General features: G+C 34.1%; 1 protein-coding gene across 1 annotated transcript in view; it reads left to right on the top strand.

The window, feature by feature from the left end:
- LMBRD1 (LMBR1 domain containing 1) overlaps window positions 1-15832 on the top strand; it is a 188310-nt gene that overhangs the window by 53708 nt on the left and 118770 nt on the right. The window contains exon 6 of the mRNA XM_027852980.1: window positions 1305-1390. Coding sequence (XP_027708781.1) covers window positions 1305-1390 — 86 coding nt within the window. The remainder of the gene's footprint in view (window positions 1-1304; window positions 1391-15832) is intronic.

Below are 15832 nucleotides of genomic sequence, written 5' to 3'. Positions count from 1 at the left end.
AGCCTGCACACTCTTCACCACAGGATTACCCTGAAACACATTGCAGTTTTAGATCAAAGAGAAGAGTCCTTTTTTCACACATAGGCTTCTAAATCAGAAATCAGCGCCCTTCACATTTAATCTTCTTAAATTTAAATTTCATTTATGTGATACATCATTCTAGTCTGTTGAGATCTTTTTGGATTTGGATTCAGTCATCCATAGTTTTAGTGTTACATCAAGTTTTATGCCATCTAAAAATGTACAAAAGGGTGTGTATGCTTTCAAGTCATTGATTCAAAATGTTGAATAGCTCAGGACATAGCTCAGGACCAAGGACATTCTACAAGATATCTATAAGAATCTGTCCTCACTTGACACTTACTAGCTATGTGACCCTGGGCAAGTCACTTAACTCTGATTGCCTTACCAAAAAACAAACAAACAAACAAAAAGATATCTACAAGAGACCTACCTTCAACTTAAGTAAAAATAATTTTAAAAATTAAAATTGATGTATAGTGTATTAGAAAAAAAAACTTTACACTTGCTGATGACTTTTCTGGATCTTTTTATTCAAGTAGTTGCAAATCCACCCAACTGTATTATCATTCAGCCCTTATCTCCCCATCTCTTTCATAAGTATAACATAAGAGACATTGTAAAATGCTTTCAGGATGGTTGAGGCCAAGTTTCTTGTGTATGTGGTGAAGGGAAACTTTAGAGGGAGAGTTGGGGTTGAGGAGAGAGAAAATCTTAAAGCATTTGCTGTGGTTAATGAGTTACTGCAAGGGGCAGTAAGATTTGTTAGAACTGCTTAGCAGTAATGAAGTTCAACTATCACTTTTTTTCTCCTAATCTTAACTGGAGCATTACAACTTTTTTTTTCCCCTATGCATTTTGAATATAGCCAAGAATGTTTCAGTATGAATTGAGGGACTATCCTATAAATGGATGCCATTTATACCACTTATTCCTTCATACTTTGGCAGTTCATATAATTCCAGTATTTAAAAAGTATTCTTAATATATGAGGGATTGCATAAAAGTATGAAATGTTAAAGCAGTACAAATTGACATAAATGTAAAATAAATTGAAGCAGAAAAGTTTTGACAGTATGTTAATTTTTTATCATAATGATGTTTATTAGAGGAAATTTTTCTTCTCTCCCCTTCTGTACTACTAGTTGATTTCTTTTGTGAGGTTCTTAGATCCATTTCTGGTGGAAACAACCATTAGTGATATCTCTATTAATAACTTTGTAATTAAGCCTTATATATTTAAATACATTAAGGTATTTTTTTATTTTTTTATTTATTCATAGTGCTTTTGTTCCTTTGAGTGTTCCTAACAAAAATTCTACGGAGTGGGAAAAAGTGAAATTCCTGTTTGAAGAACTTGGAAGTAGTCGTAAGTATTCTTTTAAGGAGTAGCATTAGCAAGAGTAATAGATCTATAACTATAACAACCATAACTAAATATATATGTATATCATAGACATTGTATATGTTTTTATAAATTATTAAAAGTAAGGAGATGCAGCCTATCTTGTGGTTTATGATACCCTATTTATCTCATTACTCTGATACTACATACTATATTTTGTTTATTAGAGCAGTGGCATGCAGAGGACCTTAATTAAAATCCCACTTTTGTTATCTCTGTTACCTTATGCAAGTCACTTAACATCTTTGTGTCTTACTTTGCTCATCTGAAAAATGGGAGACTTGAACTAGTCACTTATAACACAAATTCTCTAATTTTATGATCCTTTTAACTCTAAATTTGTGGTCCTACTTATTATTTGCTATTATCCTGAACTCTATGAGGGCAGGAACTGTCTTGCCCAAACTTTTCATCTTCTTCTAGGGTCTAACATGGTACTCAGCACATAGTAATTGATAAATATTTGTTGAATGATCTAAATTAGGGATGGGTGTGCTCTTTGCCATAGAAGATAATACTTCTAAATACTGAAACTGACTTTGCAGTGTATTAAATATTAAAAGTGACTGTTGTACAAAAATGTGTATGTGTGTTTTAACACATGAAAGATCCTTTCTAATGATCTTATAAACAATATAAACTTCATAGCTGTATATGTGACTTCTTTTTAATAGATACATTCTTTCTCTATTAATCAACACTTCTGTTGTTCCCTGATTTAAAAAATTACTTGATTAATGTTTAGAGGTTTATGTATGACTTCCTCATTTTCTCATCTTGTAAATTGTTGTCTATTAATATCTTGCTTTTCTTAGTAAAAATAGAGATAGTGGCTGCCAGGCTTACTAATACAAACTGTCCTGGATAGAGGCACCTGATTCTGTTTGGTGCAGAGTAAATTAGTAGTTTTTTTGTATTTGTTTTCTCTTTTAAGACATTTAGATACTGTTTAGGGTATTGGAAAAATTAGTAAGTTACATTCTATTGCATCCTTTTCTGAATTGGCCTAACTCTTAGCTTTTAATCTTAAACTAGTTACCTTTATTCTCCATTTCTCTACTCCATGCATTTGTAGTAGCAGTCCCCTGCACCTAGAATTCTCTTCTTCATCTTCTGGCTCCCTGTGTTCCTTGAAGTCCCCTCTAAAATACTATCTTCTACAAGAAGCCTTTCCTGATTCGCCTTATGGCTAGCACCCTCCCCTTGAGCTAATTCCAGTTTGTCTTATCTATATCATCTGTTACATAGTTGTTTGCATATTGTCTCCCCCATTGAACTGTGAGCCCCTTGAGAGTAGGGACTGTATTTTGTTTTTCTTTGTATCCCCAAAGCTTAAATATAGTACCTGGTAGGCACTTAGTAAATGATAATTGACTTGACTTTTAGTGTAAATGCTGCGATAGGGCTGACTAAATTAACAGTTATTTCGTAACCTTGAGGTAATACTTGTAAAGCACTTAACATGGTGCCTGGCATGTAGTAGGCATTTAACAAATGTTTCTTTTCTTCCCTTTGTGTGTTGTGATATTCCATAATGTGGATGTGTATAAGAATGTATTTATTTAGAATTTTTGCATCTATAGGTACCAGCCTTCTTTTGTGAATATAAAGAAATTTACTTTGCTTGCTAGAAAGTGTATACTTGCATATACCCATTCATATTTTGTTACATTAACTTTTCAAAAATTTTAGACTTAAATACTAAAACTTAAATATACAATAAGAAAAAGAAACATATTATGAACTTAAATATTGAAACTTAAATATAAAATAAGGAAAGAAAAAAAGCATTGTCATGTGCACAACAGAATGTTTAAAGGATTCAAAATATATAGCAATAAATTTAAATTTCAAGAAAGCCTATATAATAAATACTACGCATTATGTTGAGAGCTGTCCATCTTTTCTTTGGTTCCTTGTAAATTTTTTTTGGTTCTCTCCTGTGCACTTTTTACTTCGTACTTTCCCCCTCACTTCCTTTCTTCCAACCACCCCGAAGGCTACAATTAAGTGTAGAGATATACATACATAGATACATGCATTCTCACTTTGGATTATATCACTTTGGGAAACCCTGAAAGCTCCTAGGACCCCAGCCTGAACTGGGAAAGCAGCAGACTGGTGCAAGAAGACAGAAGCTCTACCCAGTCATCACTCCCAAAAGTGTGTAGAGCTTAGCCTATAAAGTCTGTAATTCAGAAGTACGTGGCAATAATGAACAAACAAAAAATCTTGCTATAAAGACATTATTATAGAAATAAGTAAATTCAGGACACAAACTCAGAAGAAGGGAATGATTCAAAAATATTTACAAGCAAAACCTCAAAGAAAAATGCAACTGGGACATAAGTCCAACCAGAATTGTTGGAAAAGATAATGCAATATTTCTTTTTAAAAAAGCTAAAAATCATGTTGGAAGCCAAGTAAGAGTGATAATTATGCAAGAAAAATATGAAAAGAAAATTACCAGCTTGGAAAAAATGGTACAAAACCTTGTCCAAGAAAACAACTCCATGAAAATTAGATTTGATCAAATTGAAGTAAATGACTCCATTAGACATCAGGAAATATTAAAACAAAATCAAAAAATTGAAAAAATAGAAAATTAGGTAATTACACAGCAAAAACTACTTAACCTGGAAAACAAATTGAGGAGAGATAATTTAAGAGTCATTGGACTGCCCGAATGCCATGATTAACTCAAAGAACCTAGATGTCATATTTCAAGAAATTATAAAAGAAAACTTCCCAAATCTACTTGAACCAAAGGACAAAGTAGAAATTGAAAGAATCCACCAAGCGTGCCTCCTGAAATAAACCCAAAATTAATGCTTTTTGGAATATTATAGCCAAAATCCAGAGTTCTAGGTCAAGGAAAAAATACTGCAAGCAGTCAGCAAGAAATAATTCAGGTAATGAGGAACCAAAGTCAGGATTACAGGTGATTTAGCAGCCACTAGACAAAAGAGAAGAAAGCTTAGAATATGATATTCTAAAAAACAAAAGACCTAGACTTACCATAAAAATAACTTACAAAGCAGAATTGAGTATAATTCAGCAGTGCAAAATAAAATGGATCATTAATGAAATAGAGGACTTCCAAATATTCCTAGTTAAATGACCAGGGCTGAGTAGAGAAATTAACAGATAAACATAGGAATCAAGAGAAGCAAGAAAAGGTAAATATGAGTGAGGAATCATAAGGGACTAAGCAAGGTTAAGCTGTTTACATTCTCAAATAAAGAAATTATATCTCTTCAGAATTCTGTTGTTATCAGAGGCCGTATAATTAGGTAGAACATCTGGGAATGATTCTTTTATGTTTTGATGATCTTAAAAGAAGAAAGAGAAGGAAAGAAGAATACACTTTGAGAGGACAAGGAGAGAAACAGTGGAGAAGACTATCTGATGTAAATTTAGAACGCATAAGTAGAAGTCTATAAAATAAGGAGTGAGTGGGGGTGGGGGGAGGGGAGTGGATAACACTTGAATAATACTCATCTGAACTATTCAAAGGAGGGGGGAAATCTACCTACATGTTTTTATGCAAGAGAAAGGAGTTAAGGGAAAGGGAGGAATAAGAGGGAAGGATAAGTCAGAAGAAAAACAAATTCTTAAAGAGCAGGTGGGAAACGAGAAAGGAAACTTAGGAAAACAGGATAGAGGGAAATACATTAGCAATCATAATCATGAATGAGATGAACTCACTCATAAAATGGAAGAGGATATCAGAATAGATTAGAAACTAGAATCTAACAATATGTTGTTCAATAGAAGTATGTTTGAAACAGAAAGATACATGTAAGGCTAAAACAAGGAGCCAGAGCAAAATCTGTAATATTTCAGCTGAAGTTAAATAAAAGCAGAGGTCACGGTCAGCAGCAGCAAAAATAGACCTATTTAAAAGAGATAAAGAATGACATTTTGTTGAAATGTACTTTAGAGAGTGAATTAATATCAATGCTGAACGTGTACCAAATGGCACAGCATTTAAATTGATTAAGGAAAAGTTAAATGAGTTACAGGAAGAAATAGTAAAAGTATAATAATTGGAGGATCTCAATTTACCTCTCTCAGACCTAAATAAATCTAAGTCAACAACCACAACAAGAAAAGAAAAGAAAAAAAAAGAAACAAATGATCTGAATAGAGTATTAGAAATGGTAGATATGATAGAACTCTGGTGACTATTCAATAGGAATAGAAGGAGTATACCTATTTCTCGGCTGTGTATGGCAACTTCATAGAAATTGTCTTGTAATGATTACCCATCTATTAGGGCATAAAAACCTCACAAATGCTTAAAATCAGAAATATTAAATGCATCTTTTAAATGCATTTTCATTTTCCCAGGAAGCAACTGGTATCATAATAAGTAGAGTGATGGGCCTGTAGTCAGGAAGACCTGAGTGCAAATCTAGACTCAGATGCTTACTAGCTATGTGACCTTGGGCAAATCACTTAACTTCTATTTGCCTCAGTTTTATCATTATAAAATGGGGGCAATAGTAGCACCTGCCCTCCAGGGATGTTAGGATTAAATTAGTTAATATTTGTAAAAAGCACATAATGCCGTATCTGGCACATAATAAATACTATATAAATTTGTATTCCCTTCCCTTACTGAGCACAGTGGCATAAAAATAATTTTCAGTAAAGGGTCTTTGAAGCAAAGCTATTGCATCAGTTAGAAACAAAATAAATTAATCTTAAAGAATAGGTACATCGAGATGGGGCCAAGATGACCAATTGGTAGGAAGCAGTGCAGCAAGCTCCCCTTCACAAAACTCATCCAAACTTCTAGAAAGTGCACCACAAAGAATCCTGATGAGAAAATCCAGAAAAAGTCACAGTGAGTCATATCTCCAGCTCAGGTCTACATAGAGAGATAGGGAAGACTGCAGATTGGGGACAGGATTGGCAAGGAGCATGTCACCTGCCAGCTCTATTACCCAGGGAGAGACTGTGTACCAGGACAAGAGGAGGTTCCAAACCCATACTGGGATACTGCACAGGGACAAGTCTGAACTGGCAGCTTTGTTACCCACTACTTAGTTCCAAGTCATAGGTCTAGTATAGACTAACTGAGCAGCCAGAGAGAAACAATTCAAGTATTGTGGAAACATAATCAGGATAACACAGGATTTAGCAACTTCTACCTTAAGGGACCACAGGGCTTGGAATATGATATTCCAGAGGGCAGAGGAGATAGGATTACAACCAAGAATCACCTACCCAGCAAAACTGAGTATAATCCTTCAGGGGAAAAAAAATGAATGCTCCATGAAATAGAGGACTTTTAAGCATTCTTGATGAAAAGACCAGAGCTGAACAGAAAATTTGACTTTCAAATACATGACTCAAGAGAAACATGAAGAGGTAAACAGGAAAGAGAAATAAAGAACTTATTAAGGTCGAGCTGTTTACATTCCTGCATGGAAAGAAGATATTTGTAACTCATGAGACCTTTGTCAGTATTAGGGTAGTTGAAGGGAAAAAAATTATATGTGTGTGTGTGTATATATATATATATATATATATGTATATATGTGGATAGAGGGCACAGGGTGAATAAAAAAAAAAACAACAAAAGACTTATGATGGAAAATGCTATCCACATCCAGAAAAATCTGGGGTCTGAATGCAGATTGAAGCATACTATTTTCTCTCTCTTTTTTTTTCTTTGATTCTTTCTCATGATTCTTCCCATTAGTTCTAATTCTTCTTTACAACATGACTAATGTGAAAATATGTTTAATATGAATGAATATGTATCAGATTACATGATGTCGTAGGGAGGGAGGAAGGGGAGGAGGGGGAGAAAATTTAGAACTCAAAATTTTATGAAAGTGAATGTTGAAACTAAAAATTAATGATTTTTTTAACAAGGGAAAAAAAAGTCAAGAAGTTAGCTAAGAAGAATGAGCTAACAAGAAAAGAACCCCAATGCAGTAAATTATTATGGTGGCAAGGATGATTAAGACACAAATGCGGAAGAGAATGACTCCAAAACATCTTTAAGCAAAATATCAGAAAAATAAAGCTTGGAAACAAGCTCAACTAGAATGCTTAGAAGAGATGAAGCAAGAATTTAAAAGAAGAAGAACTTTAAAATGTTTTAATAAATGGAATGGGAGTACTTGGTGGAGGGGAGGATGGAAAAGAAATGAAAGCTAAGGAAGAAAGTATTGGAGAGGGAATTAATGGCTTGTCACAAAAGGTATAAAACCTTGCCCAAGCAACAGATCTCCCCATTAGAGTAAACCAAATGTAATCCAAGGACTCTGTGAGACATGAAGAAATAATAAAGTCAAAGGTTGAAAAAAATAGAAGAAAATGTAAACTATTTCATAGCAAAAAGAACTGACCTGAAAAGCCAGTGGAGAAGAAAGTACTTAACAACGCTTGGACTACCTGAATGCCACGGCCAAAAAAGAACCTCCACATCTTATTTAAAGAAATTTTAAAAGAACACTATCCAGATCCCTTAGAACCAGAGAGCAAAATGAAATTGGAAAGAATCCACTAGTAACCACCTAAAAGAAACCTAAAAATGAAAACTCCCAGGAACGTCATAGCCAAAATCCAGTGCTTCCAGGCCAAAGAAAAAAATACTGTAGACAGTCAAAAAGAAAGAATTCAAGTACCAAGGAGCCACAGTTAGAAGCAGAGAAGTTGGAATGCAATATTCCAGAAGCTAAAACATATAGGCTTATAGTCAGGGATAACTTTTAAAGCAAAACTGCATATAATTTTATAACCTTCAGTGAAACTGAAGACTTCTAAGCATTCCTGATGAAAAGGCCATAGCTATATTGTTGTTTAGTTGTGTCTGACTCTCCATGACTGCGTAGACCATAGCACACGAGTTCCTCCTATACTCCACTATTTTTTGATGTCTGTCCAAGTTCATATGTGTTGTTTCCATGATACTATCTATTCATCTCATCCTCTGCTGTCCCCTTTTCCTTTTGCCTTCACTCTTTTTCAGCATCAGAGTCTTTTCTAATGAATTCTATCTTCTCATCATGTGGCCAAAGTATTTAAGCTTCAGCTTTGGTATTTGATCTTCTGGTGAATAGTCTATATTAATTTCTTTAAGTTTTGTTTGATTTGATTTCCTTGCTGTCCAAGTGACTCTCAAAAGTCTTCTCCAGCACCACAATTCAGAAGCGTCAATTCTGTGGTGCACAGCTTTCTGTATAGTTCAGCTCTCACAGCCACAATACATTGCTACTGGAAAAACCATTGTTTTGACTATACTGACCTTTGTTGACAAGGAGATGTCTCTGTTTTTTAGTATGCTGTCCAGATTTGCCATAGCTTTCCTTCCAAGGAACAAGGGTCTTTTAATTTCATGCCTGCAGCTACTGTCTACAGTGATCTGTAGCCAGAAAAATATAAAATTTGACAGTACTTCCATTTCTTCTCTCTCTATTTGCCAGGAAGTGATGGGACTAGTTGTGAAGCTCTTAGGTTGTGGTTTTTTGTTTTTTGTTTTTTGTTTTATTAAGCTTCAGGCCAGATTTTACACTCTCCTCTTTCACTCTCATCAAGAAGTTTCTTAATTCCTCTTCACACTCTGTCATCAGAGTAGTATCATCTGTCTGAGGTTGTTGATATTTATCTTGGCAATCTTAATTCTGGCTTTTAATTCATCCAGCCTGGCTCTTCACATAGTCTATTATGCACATAGGTTAAATAAATAAGGTAACAACATACAGCTTTGTCATACTCCTTTCCCAGTCTTAAAGCAATCCGCTGTTTCACGTTTGGTTCTAACTGTTGCTTGTTGGGCCATATACAGGTTCCTCAGGAGACAAGTAAGATGATCTGACTTGCCCCATTTTGTTGTGATCCACATAGTCAAAGGCTTTAGTGTAGTCAGTGAAGCAGAAATAGATGTTTTTCTAGTACTCCCTTGCTTTTTCCACAATCCAGCGATGTTGGCAATTTGGTCTCAAGTTCTCTGCCTCTTTAAAAACCAACCTCTTCTTCTGGTAATTCTCAGTTCACATTGTTGAAGCCTAGAATCTTAAGCCTGAACTTGCTGGCATGTGAAATGAGTGCAACTGTTCAGTAATTTGAACATCCTCTGGCATCGCCCTTCTTTAGGATTGAGACGTAAACTAATCTTTTCCAATCAAGTGGCCAATCAAGTGTTGAGTTTTCCAAATTTGCTAGCATATTGAGTGCAGCACTTTAACTGTGTCATCTTTTAGAATTTTAAATAGCCCAGCTGGAATTCCTTCACTTCTAGCCTTATTGTTAGCAATGCTTCTTAAGGCCCACTTAACTTCATTCTCCAGGATGTCTGGCTCTAAATCACTAACCATACCATTATCATTATTGGTGATGTTAAAGTCTTCCTTGTATAGTTCTTTTGTATATTCTTGCCACCTCTTCTTAATCTCTTCTGCTTCTTTTGAGTCCCTACTATTTTTTGTCTTTTATTGTGCCTTTATTTGCATGAAACATATGTGCCTTCATATGTCTGATTTTCTTGAAGATATCTTTCTTTTCCATTATATTGTTTTCTATTTCTTTGCATTGTTCATTTAAGAAAATCTTATCTCTCCTGGCTGTTTTCTGGAATTTTGCATTCAGTGGGGTTTATTTTTCCCTTTTTCTTTTATCTGTTGCTTTTCTAATTTCCTCAGCTATTTGGAAAGTCTTGAGACAACCATTTTGTTTTCTAGCCCATCTTTTTTTATGAAATATTTTTTGTTGTTGCCTCCTGTACAATACTGTGAACTGCCATTCGAGGTTTTTCAGGTACCAGATTTAATCCCTTAAATCTATTCAACACTTCTACTTCATATTCATAAGGGATGTTATTTAAGTCATACCTATATGGTTTGATGGTTTTCCCTACTTTCTTCAATTTAAATCTGAATTTTCTAATAAGAAGCTCATGATCTGAGCCACAGTCACCTCTAGATCTTATTTGGGACTGTATGGAGGTTTTTCACTTTTGACTGCAAAGTATATAATCAGTCAGATTTCTATGTTGACCATCTGGTGAGATCCATGTGTAGAGTTGCCTTTTGGGTTGCTGAAAAAGAATGTTTGCTGTAACTCTATTAGTTTCTGCCCTGTATAATTTTATATTCCAAGATTAAACTTGACTGTTACTCCAGTTATCTTTTGATTTCCTACCTTAGCATTCCAATTCCCTATTGATGAGTATGATGTCTTTTTTTGGGTGTTATTTCTAAAAGATGTATGTCTTCATAGAACTGATAAACTTTGGCCTCTTCAACATGAGTGGTTGGAGCATTGATTTTATTACTGTGATGTTGAATGATTTGCCTTGGATTTTAACAGATATCATCATTCTGTCATTTTTGACAGTCATTACTGCTTTTCTTACCTTTTTATTGACTGAGGGCTATTCCATTTATTCTATTCCCACAGAAGAGTGATCACCTGAATTAATCCCATTCCCATCCATTTAAGTTCACTGACACCCAAGATGTTGATGTTTAATCTTTCCATCTCTTCTTTGACCACATCTTGCTTACCTTGGTTACCTTGGTTGGATTTTACATTGCAGGTTCCTATACAACACTGGTCTGTAATTCAATATTGACACTCTAGTCCCCTTCCTGATCGCTGCCTTGTCATTGTGGAGGGGCTTGTGTAGCTCAATGAAATCATGAGCTATGCCATGCAGGGTTACCTAAGACAGACAGGTCTTAGTGGAGAGTTCTGACAAAGGGTGATCCACTGGAGAAGGAAATGGCAAACCACTCCAGTATCTTTGCCAAGAAAACCCCATAGACTGCTAAAATGATAATAAAAGAGATGACATTGGAAGATGAGCTCTTCACGTCAGAAAGTGTCCAGTATGCTACTGGGGAAGAATGGAGGACAGCTACAAGTAGTTCTAGGTCTAATGAAGTGTATGGGCCAAAGCTGAAAGAAAACTCAGCTGCAGATGTATCTCATGATGAAAGTAAAGTTCGACGTTGTAAAGATTAATATTGATTGGCTATTTAGAAACTCTAAAATTAAAATACAAGAGGGATGAGAAAGTTAAAAAGGTAAACAAATGAATAATGAAAAAGGAGTAAATAAACTGATTACATTCACATATTGGGAGATAGTACATGTGTCCTCTCTGATGCCTATCATCATGAAGAGTCATCAAGGGAGTACAGTTGGGCAATGCCTGGAAGTGGTTCTCATGTTTTGATGATCTTAAGAATGGAAAGAAGGGAGGGGAAGAGAAAGGAAAGTTAAGGAAAATAACCTGTCATAATCAGTGTGCAAATAGACATTAATAAAGACAAGAAGGAAGGGGTGAAGGTGGGGCAACAGCTGACATTTGAAACTCACTGATCTAAACTACTTAAAAGAAGGAAGAATATATTATATAAACACAGGTACAGAAATATGTTTTATTAAGTAGGGAAATGGGAGGGAAAGGGGAAAAGAGGAATGGGGATTATATGGAAGGTAAATGAAGGGAGGGATTAGTCCTAAGTAAACTCTAAGGATGTACATAAATATAGCTCTTTTTGAGGTATCAAAGAATGGTAATTTGATGGGGTACCTAAGATTGGGGAATCAATGAATAGATTATGGTATATAAATGTAATGGAAAACTACTATGCTTAATTCTTACAAATGTAATGACCAACAATGATTCCAGTGGAATATGAAACATTCACTTTCCCTCCTGATAGAGACATAAAGGATTTAATATAGAATGAAACTTTTCTTTTTACATTGTCAATGTGAAAAGTTGTTTTGATCAACTTTCCATATTTGTAGTGGGTTTCAATTTTCTTGTTTTCTTGAGACAGGGATGGGGAAGGAGGAGGTTAGAGTAGGAGACTGAGAAGATGAATTTTGTCTGATTAAATCAATATACATATATAATATATGACAACATATATATGTGCACATATGTGTGTGTATAGAGAAATTTATCTGGAGAGATATGGATGGATGAATCAAAGAACAAATCATAGAAATAGTCAATTTCATTAAAGATAATGACAAGACAACATACCAGCATTTTTGGGATGCAGCCAAAGCGGTTATTAGGGGAAAAAATTATGTCTCTAAACACTTAATCATCAATAAGAGAAAGAGCCCATCAACAAATTAGATGTTCAGCTAAATAAACTAGCAAACCTATTTGAAATTCCTGGAGTCAACTATATTGAAAGCAAAAACCATTGGATTAATAAATTAAATTTCAGAATTAAAAAAATAGATAAGCCCTTAGCTAACTTGATTTTTAAAAAGAAAGGAAACCATATTACCTTTATCAAAAATGAAGTTGAATTCACAACTAACTAAGAAATAAAAGAAATTGTTAGTATCTATTTTGACCAAGTACATGCCAATAAAACTGACAATCTAAATGAAATGGGTGAGTATTTACAAACATATAAATTGCTCGGATTAACTGAACAAGAAATAAAGTACTTCGATGACTCCATCTTCAAAAAAAGAAATTTAACAAGCCATTGTAGAAATTGGAATTTAACAGAAGGGTAACCTCAGGCACGTCTACAAGCAAGATAAAATTTATTAGCAGGGGCATGCTCTTTATCACTAAATGGGTCAGTGACTTGCCTCTTTTAATGCCAAAGACCCCAAGCAAAAGGATAGTTCCCCTTTTATAGGTTTTAGGGAGTATAAAACAAGGTAGACGATATCATGGGATTAAAGGCAACATGATTGGTTATAGATCTGAAGTGCAGGGAACAACATGATTGGCTGGAAGTTTGGTAATGGGGGCTAGCTACAAAACCCCCCTTCTTCTTTCATGAGACTAAGAAGTACTCATTGTTTGACCCTAGGTGGCCTAGACTTTTGGACAGCAAATCAGACATGTTTAAAGGATAACTTGGTGGAGTAGAAATATCACTTTCACATACATTCACCAAGGTTAGCAAAATTCTTTGAGGCAAGAATGGATCATTGATTAGCAGGAAAACTGGATTCTAAAATTAACCCATTACTAGCCAACTGAATTCTGAAAAAGACAAAGAATCAGGACTCAAGCAGTTATGTGACAAAAGCTGTCCCAGGACAAAATCAATTAATTACAAATATGATCAGTAAGAAAATGATATAGTAACAATTTTTATCTTCTCATCATAATTAAATTCTCAAAGGAAAATACCCCAGGATCATGTGGATTTACAATTAAATTCTACTGAACATTTAAAGACCAATTAATTATAAGAACAATTGATTTTTGATACCTAAACTTTGTAGAATCAAAACAGAGAAACAAATGTATAGAATAATATTCCTAATGAATGTTGATTGATGGAGAAATTTTAAATAAAATTTTATCGAGGAGTCTACAATAGCATATCACAAAGATTCTAGACTGGTTCAATATTAGGAAAATTAGATACCATATCAATAATAAAAATCATATAATTATGTAAATAGATTCAGAAAAAACTTTTAATGAGATACAACATCTGTTCCTAGTATAAAAACACCTGGAAAGCATAGGAGTTAATGGAGCTTTCCTAAAAATGATAATTAGTATCCATGTAAAGTCAAAAGCTAGAATTATCTATAATGGGGATAAGATAGAGGCCTTTCCAGTAAGATCAGGGGTAAAGCAAGGATGTCCACTATTACTGTTGCCATTCATTATACTGCTAGAAATGTGAGGTGCAACAAAAAGACAGTAATAAAATATTAAAGGAATAAGCATAGGCAAAGAAGAAACAAGACATGACAACTCTAGAGAGTCAACTAAAAACTAATTTAAATAATTTAACAACTTCAGTGAAATTGTAGAACATAAAATACAACATAAATTATCAGCATTTCATTATATTAGCATGAAGAGATAGAGAAATTCTATATAAAATAATTACAGATAGTATAAAATACTTGTAAGTCTACCTGCTCAGACATACACAGGAACTGTATGACTCCAATTATATATTTTATAGAAATAAAGACAATTCTAGATAATTGAAGAAATTTCAAGTTTTCATAGGTAGGCTGAGCCAATATAATAAAAAGGACATTGCTCCAAAATAATTTACTTGTTCATAGTATTGAAACTACCAAAGGTTTACTTTATAGAGCTAGGAAAAAGCAAAATTCATCTGGAGGAATTAATGGTCAAAAATTATAAAGGAATTAATGAAAAAATGGGAAAGGAAGATAACTTGGTAGTACGTATTTCAAACTATACTACAAAGCCATAGTAATCAAAACAGTTTGGTATTGGGTAAGGAATAGAGAAGTTTATCAGTGGTACAGATTAAATGCACATTATATAGAAGCAAATGAACATAGTAGGATAATGTTTGATAAATTCAAAGATGAGCTGTTTGAGCAAGAACTCACTATTTAACAAAATCTGTTTTAAAAACTGGACAGCAGTCTGGCAGAGACTAGCTTAGACCAACATCCCACATTGCATACCAAACAGACACTATGGGGACATGATTTAGACATAAAGTGTAATACCATAAACAAATTAGAGAAATATGGATGAAATTGCCTGTCAAATCTATGGCTAGGAGAGGAGTTCATGAACCAGACAATAGAGAGACAGGTTTACGGGAGGGAAAATGGACAGTTGTGATTATATAAAATTAAAATTTTTGAGCATACAAAACTAAAATTAGAAAGAGAACCATGAAATTAGGGGAAAACATCTTTACATTAAGATTCTGTAGTAAAGATCTCATTCCTAATATATGTAGTTAATTGATTAAAATTTATATCAATAAGAGCCATTTTCAATCTGTCTCAGGTTATAAGGGAATCATTGTTTTACAATATTGCTAGTAACTGCACTAGATCATTAATTTAATCTTCTTTCCTATATATTGTGATACGGTTTGATTATTTTGGCTTTGTATTTCAGTCTTTAAAATTTGCCAGAAGAATTGAGGACCAGAGAAATTGAATTGTTTTTTGGAAACAAAAAGATCTCTTCAGACAGACTGACACTATTTTGTGTGCGTGTGCGTGTGTGTGTGTGTGTGTGTGTGTGTGTGTGTGTGTAAGAGAGAGAGAGATACACTTCAAAGAATCAAAACTTCAAAATTGGAAGGAACTTTAGCAGCCCTCTGTTATAATCCATCCATACCTTAAAGCAGAGGTATCAAACAGGTGGCCCATAACCCTCCTAAGTGTGGCTCAAACTAGATTAAAATGTAGTTAGCAAAATATTTAACAAAATAAGTAAAATTTCAATAAAACATAGATAATATTAAGGTGATTTTCTTAGTCAATCTGGGTTCCCCAAAGATCCTCATGTTTAGTTTTTGTTCAGTCATTTCAGTTGTGTCTGAGTCTTAGTGATCCCATTTTTTTTTGGTTTGTTTGTTTGTTTTGTTTTGTTTTTGGGCAAAGGTACTGGAGTAGTTTGCCATTTCCTTCTTCAGCTTATTTTGCAGA

This window comes from Vombatus ursinus, unplaced genomic scaffold (assembly GCF_900497805.2).
Source record: "Vombatus ursinus unplaced genomic scaffold, bare-nosed wombat genome assembly UNPS02009835.1, whole genome shotgun sequence".
NCBI classification, from domain to species: domain Eukaryota; kingdom Metazoa; phylum Chordata; class Mammalia; order Diprotodontia; family Vombatidae; genus Vombatus; species Vombatus ursinus.
The sequence above is the reverse complement of the archived record's forward strand: the minus strand, read 5'-3'. Positions and strand labels throughout refer to the sequence as shown.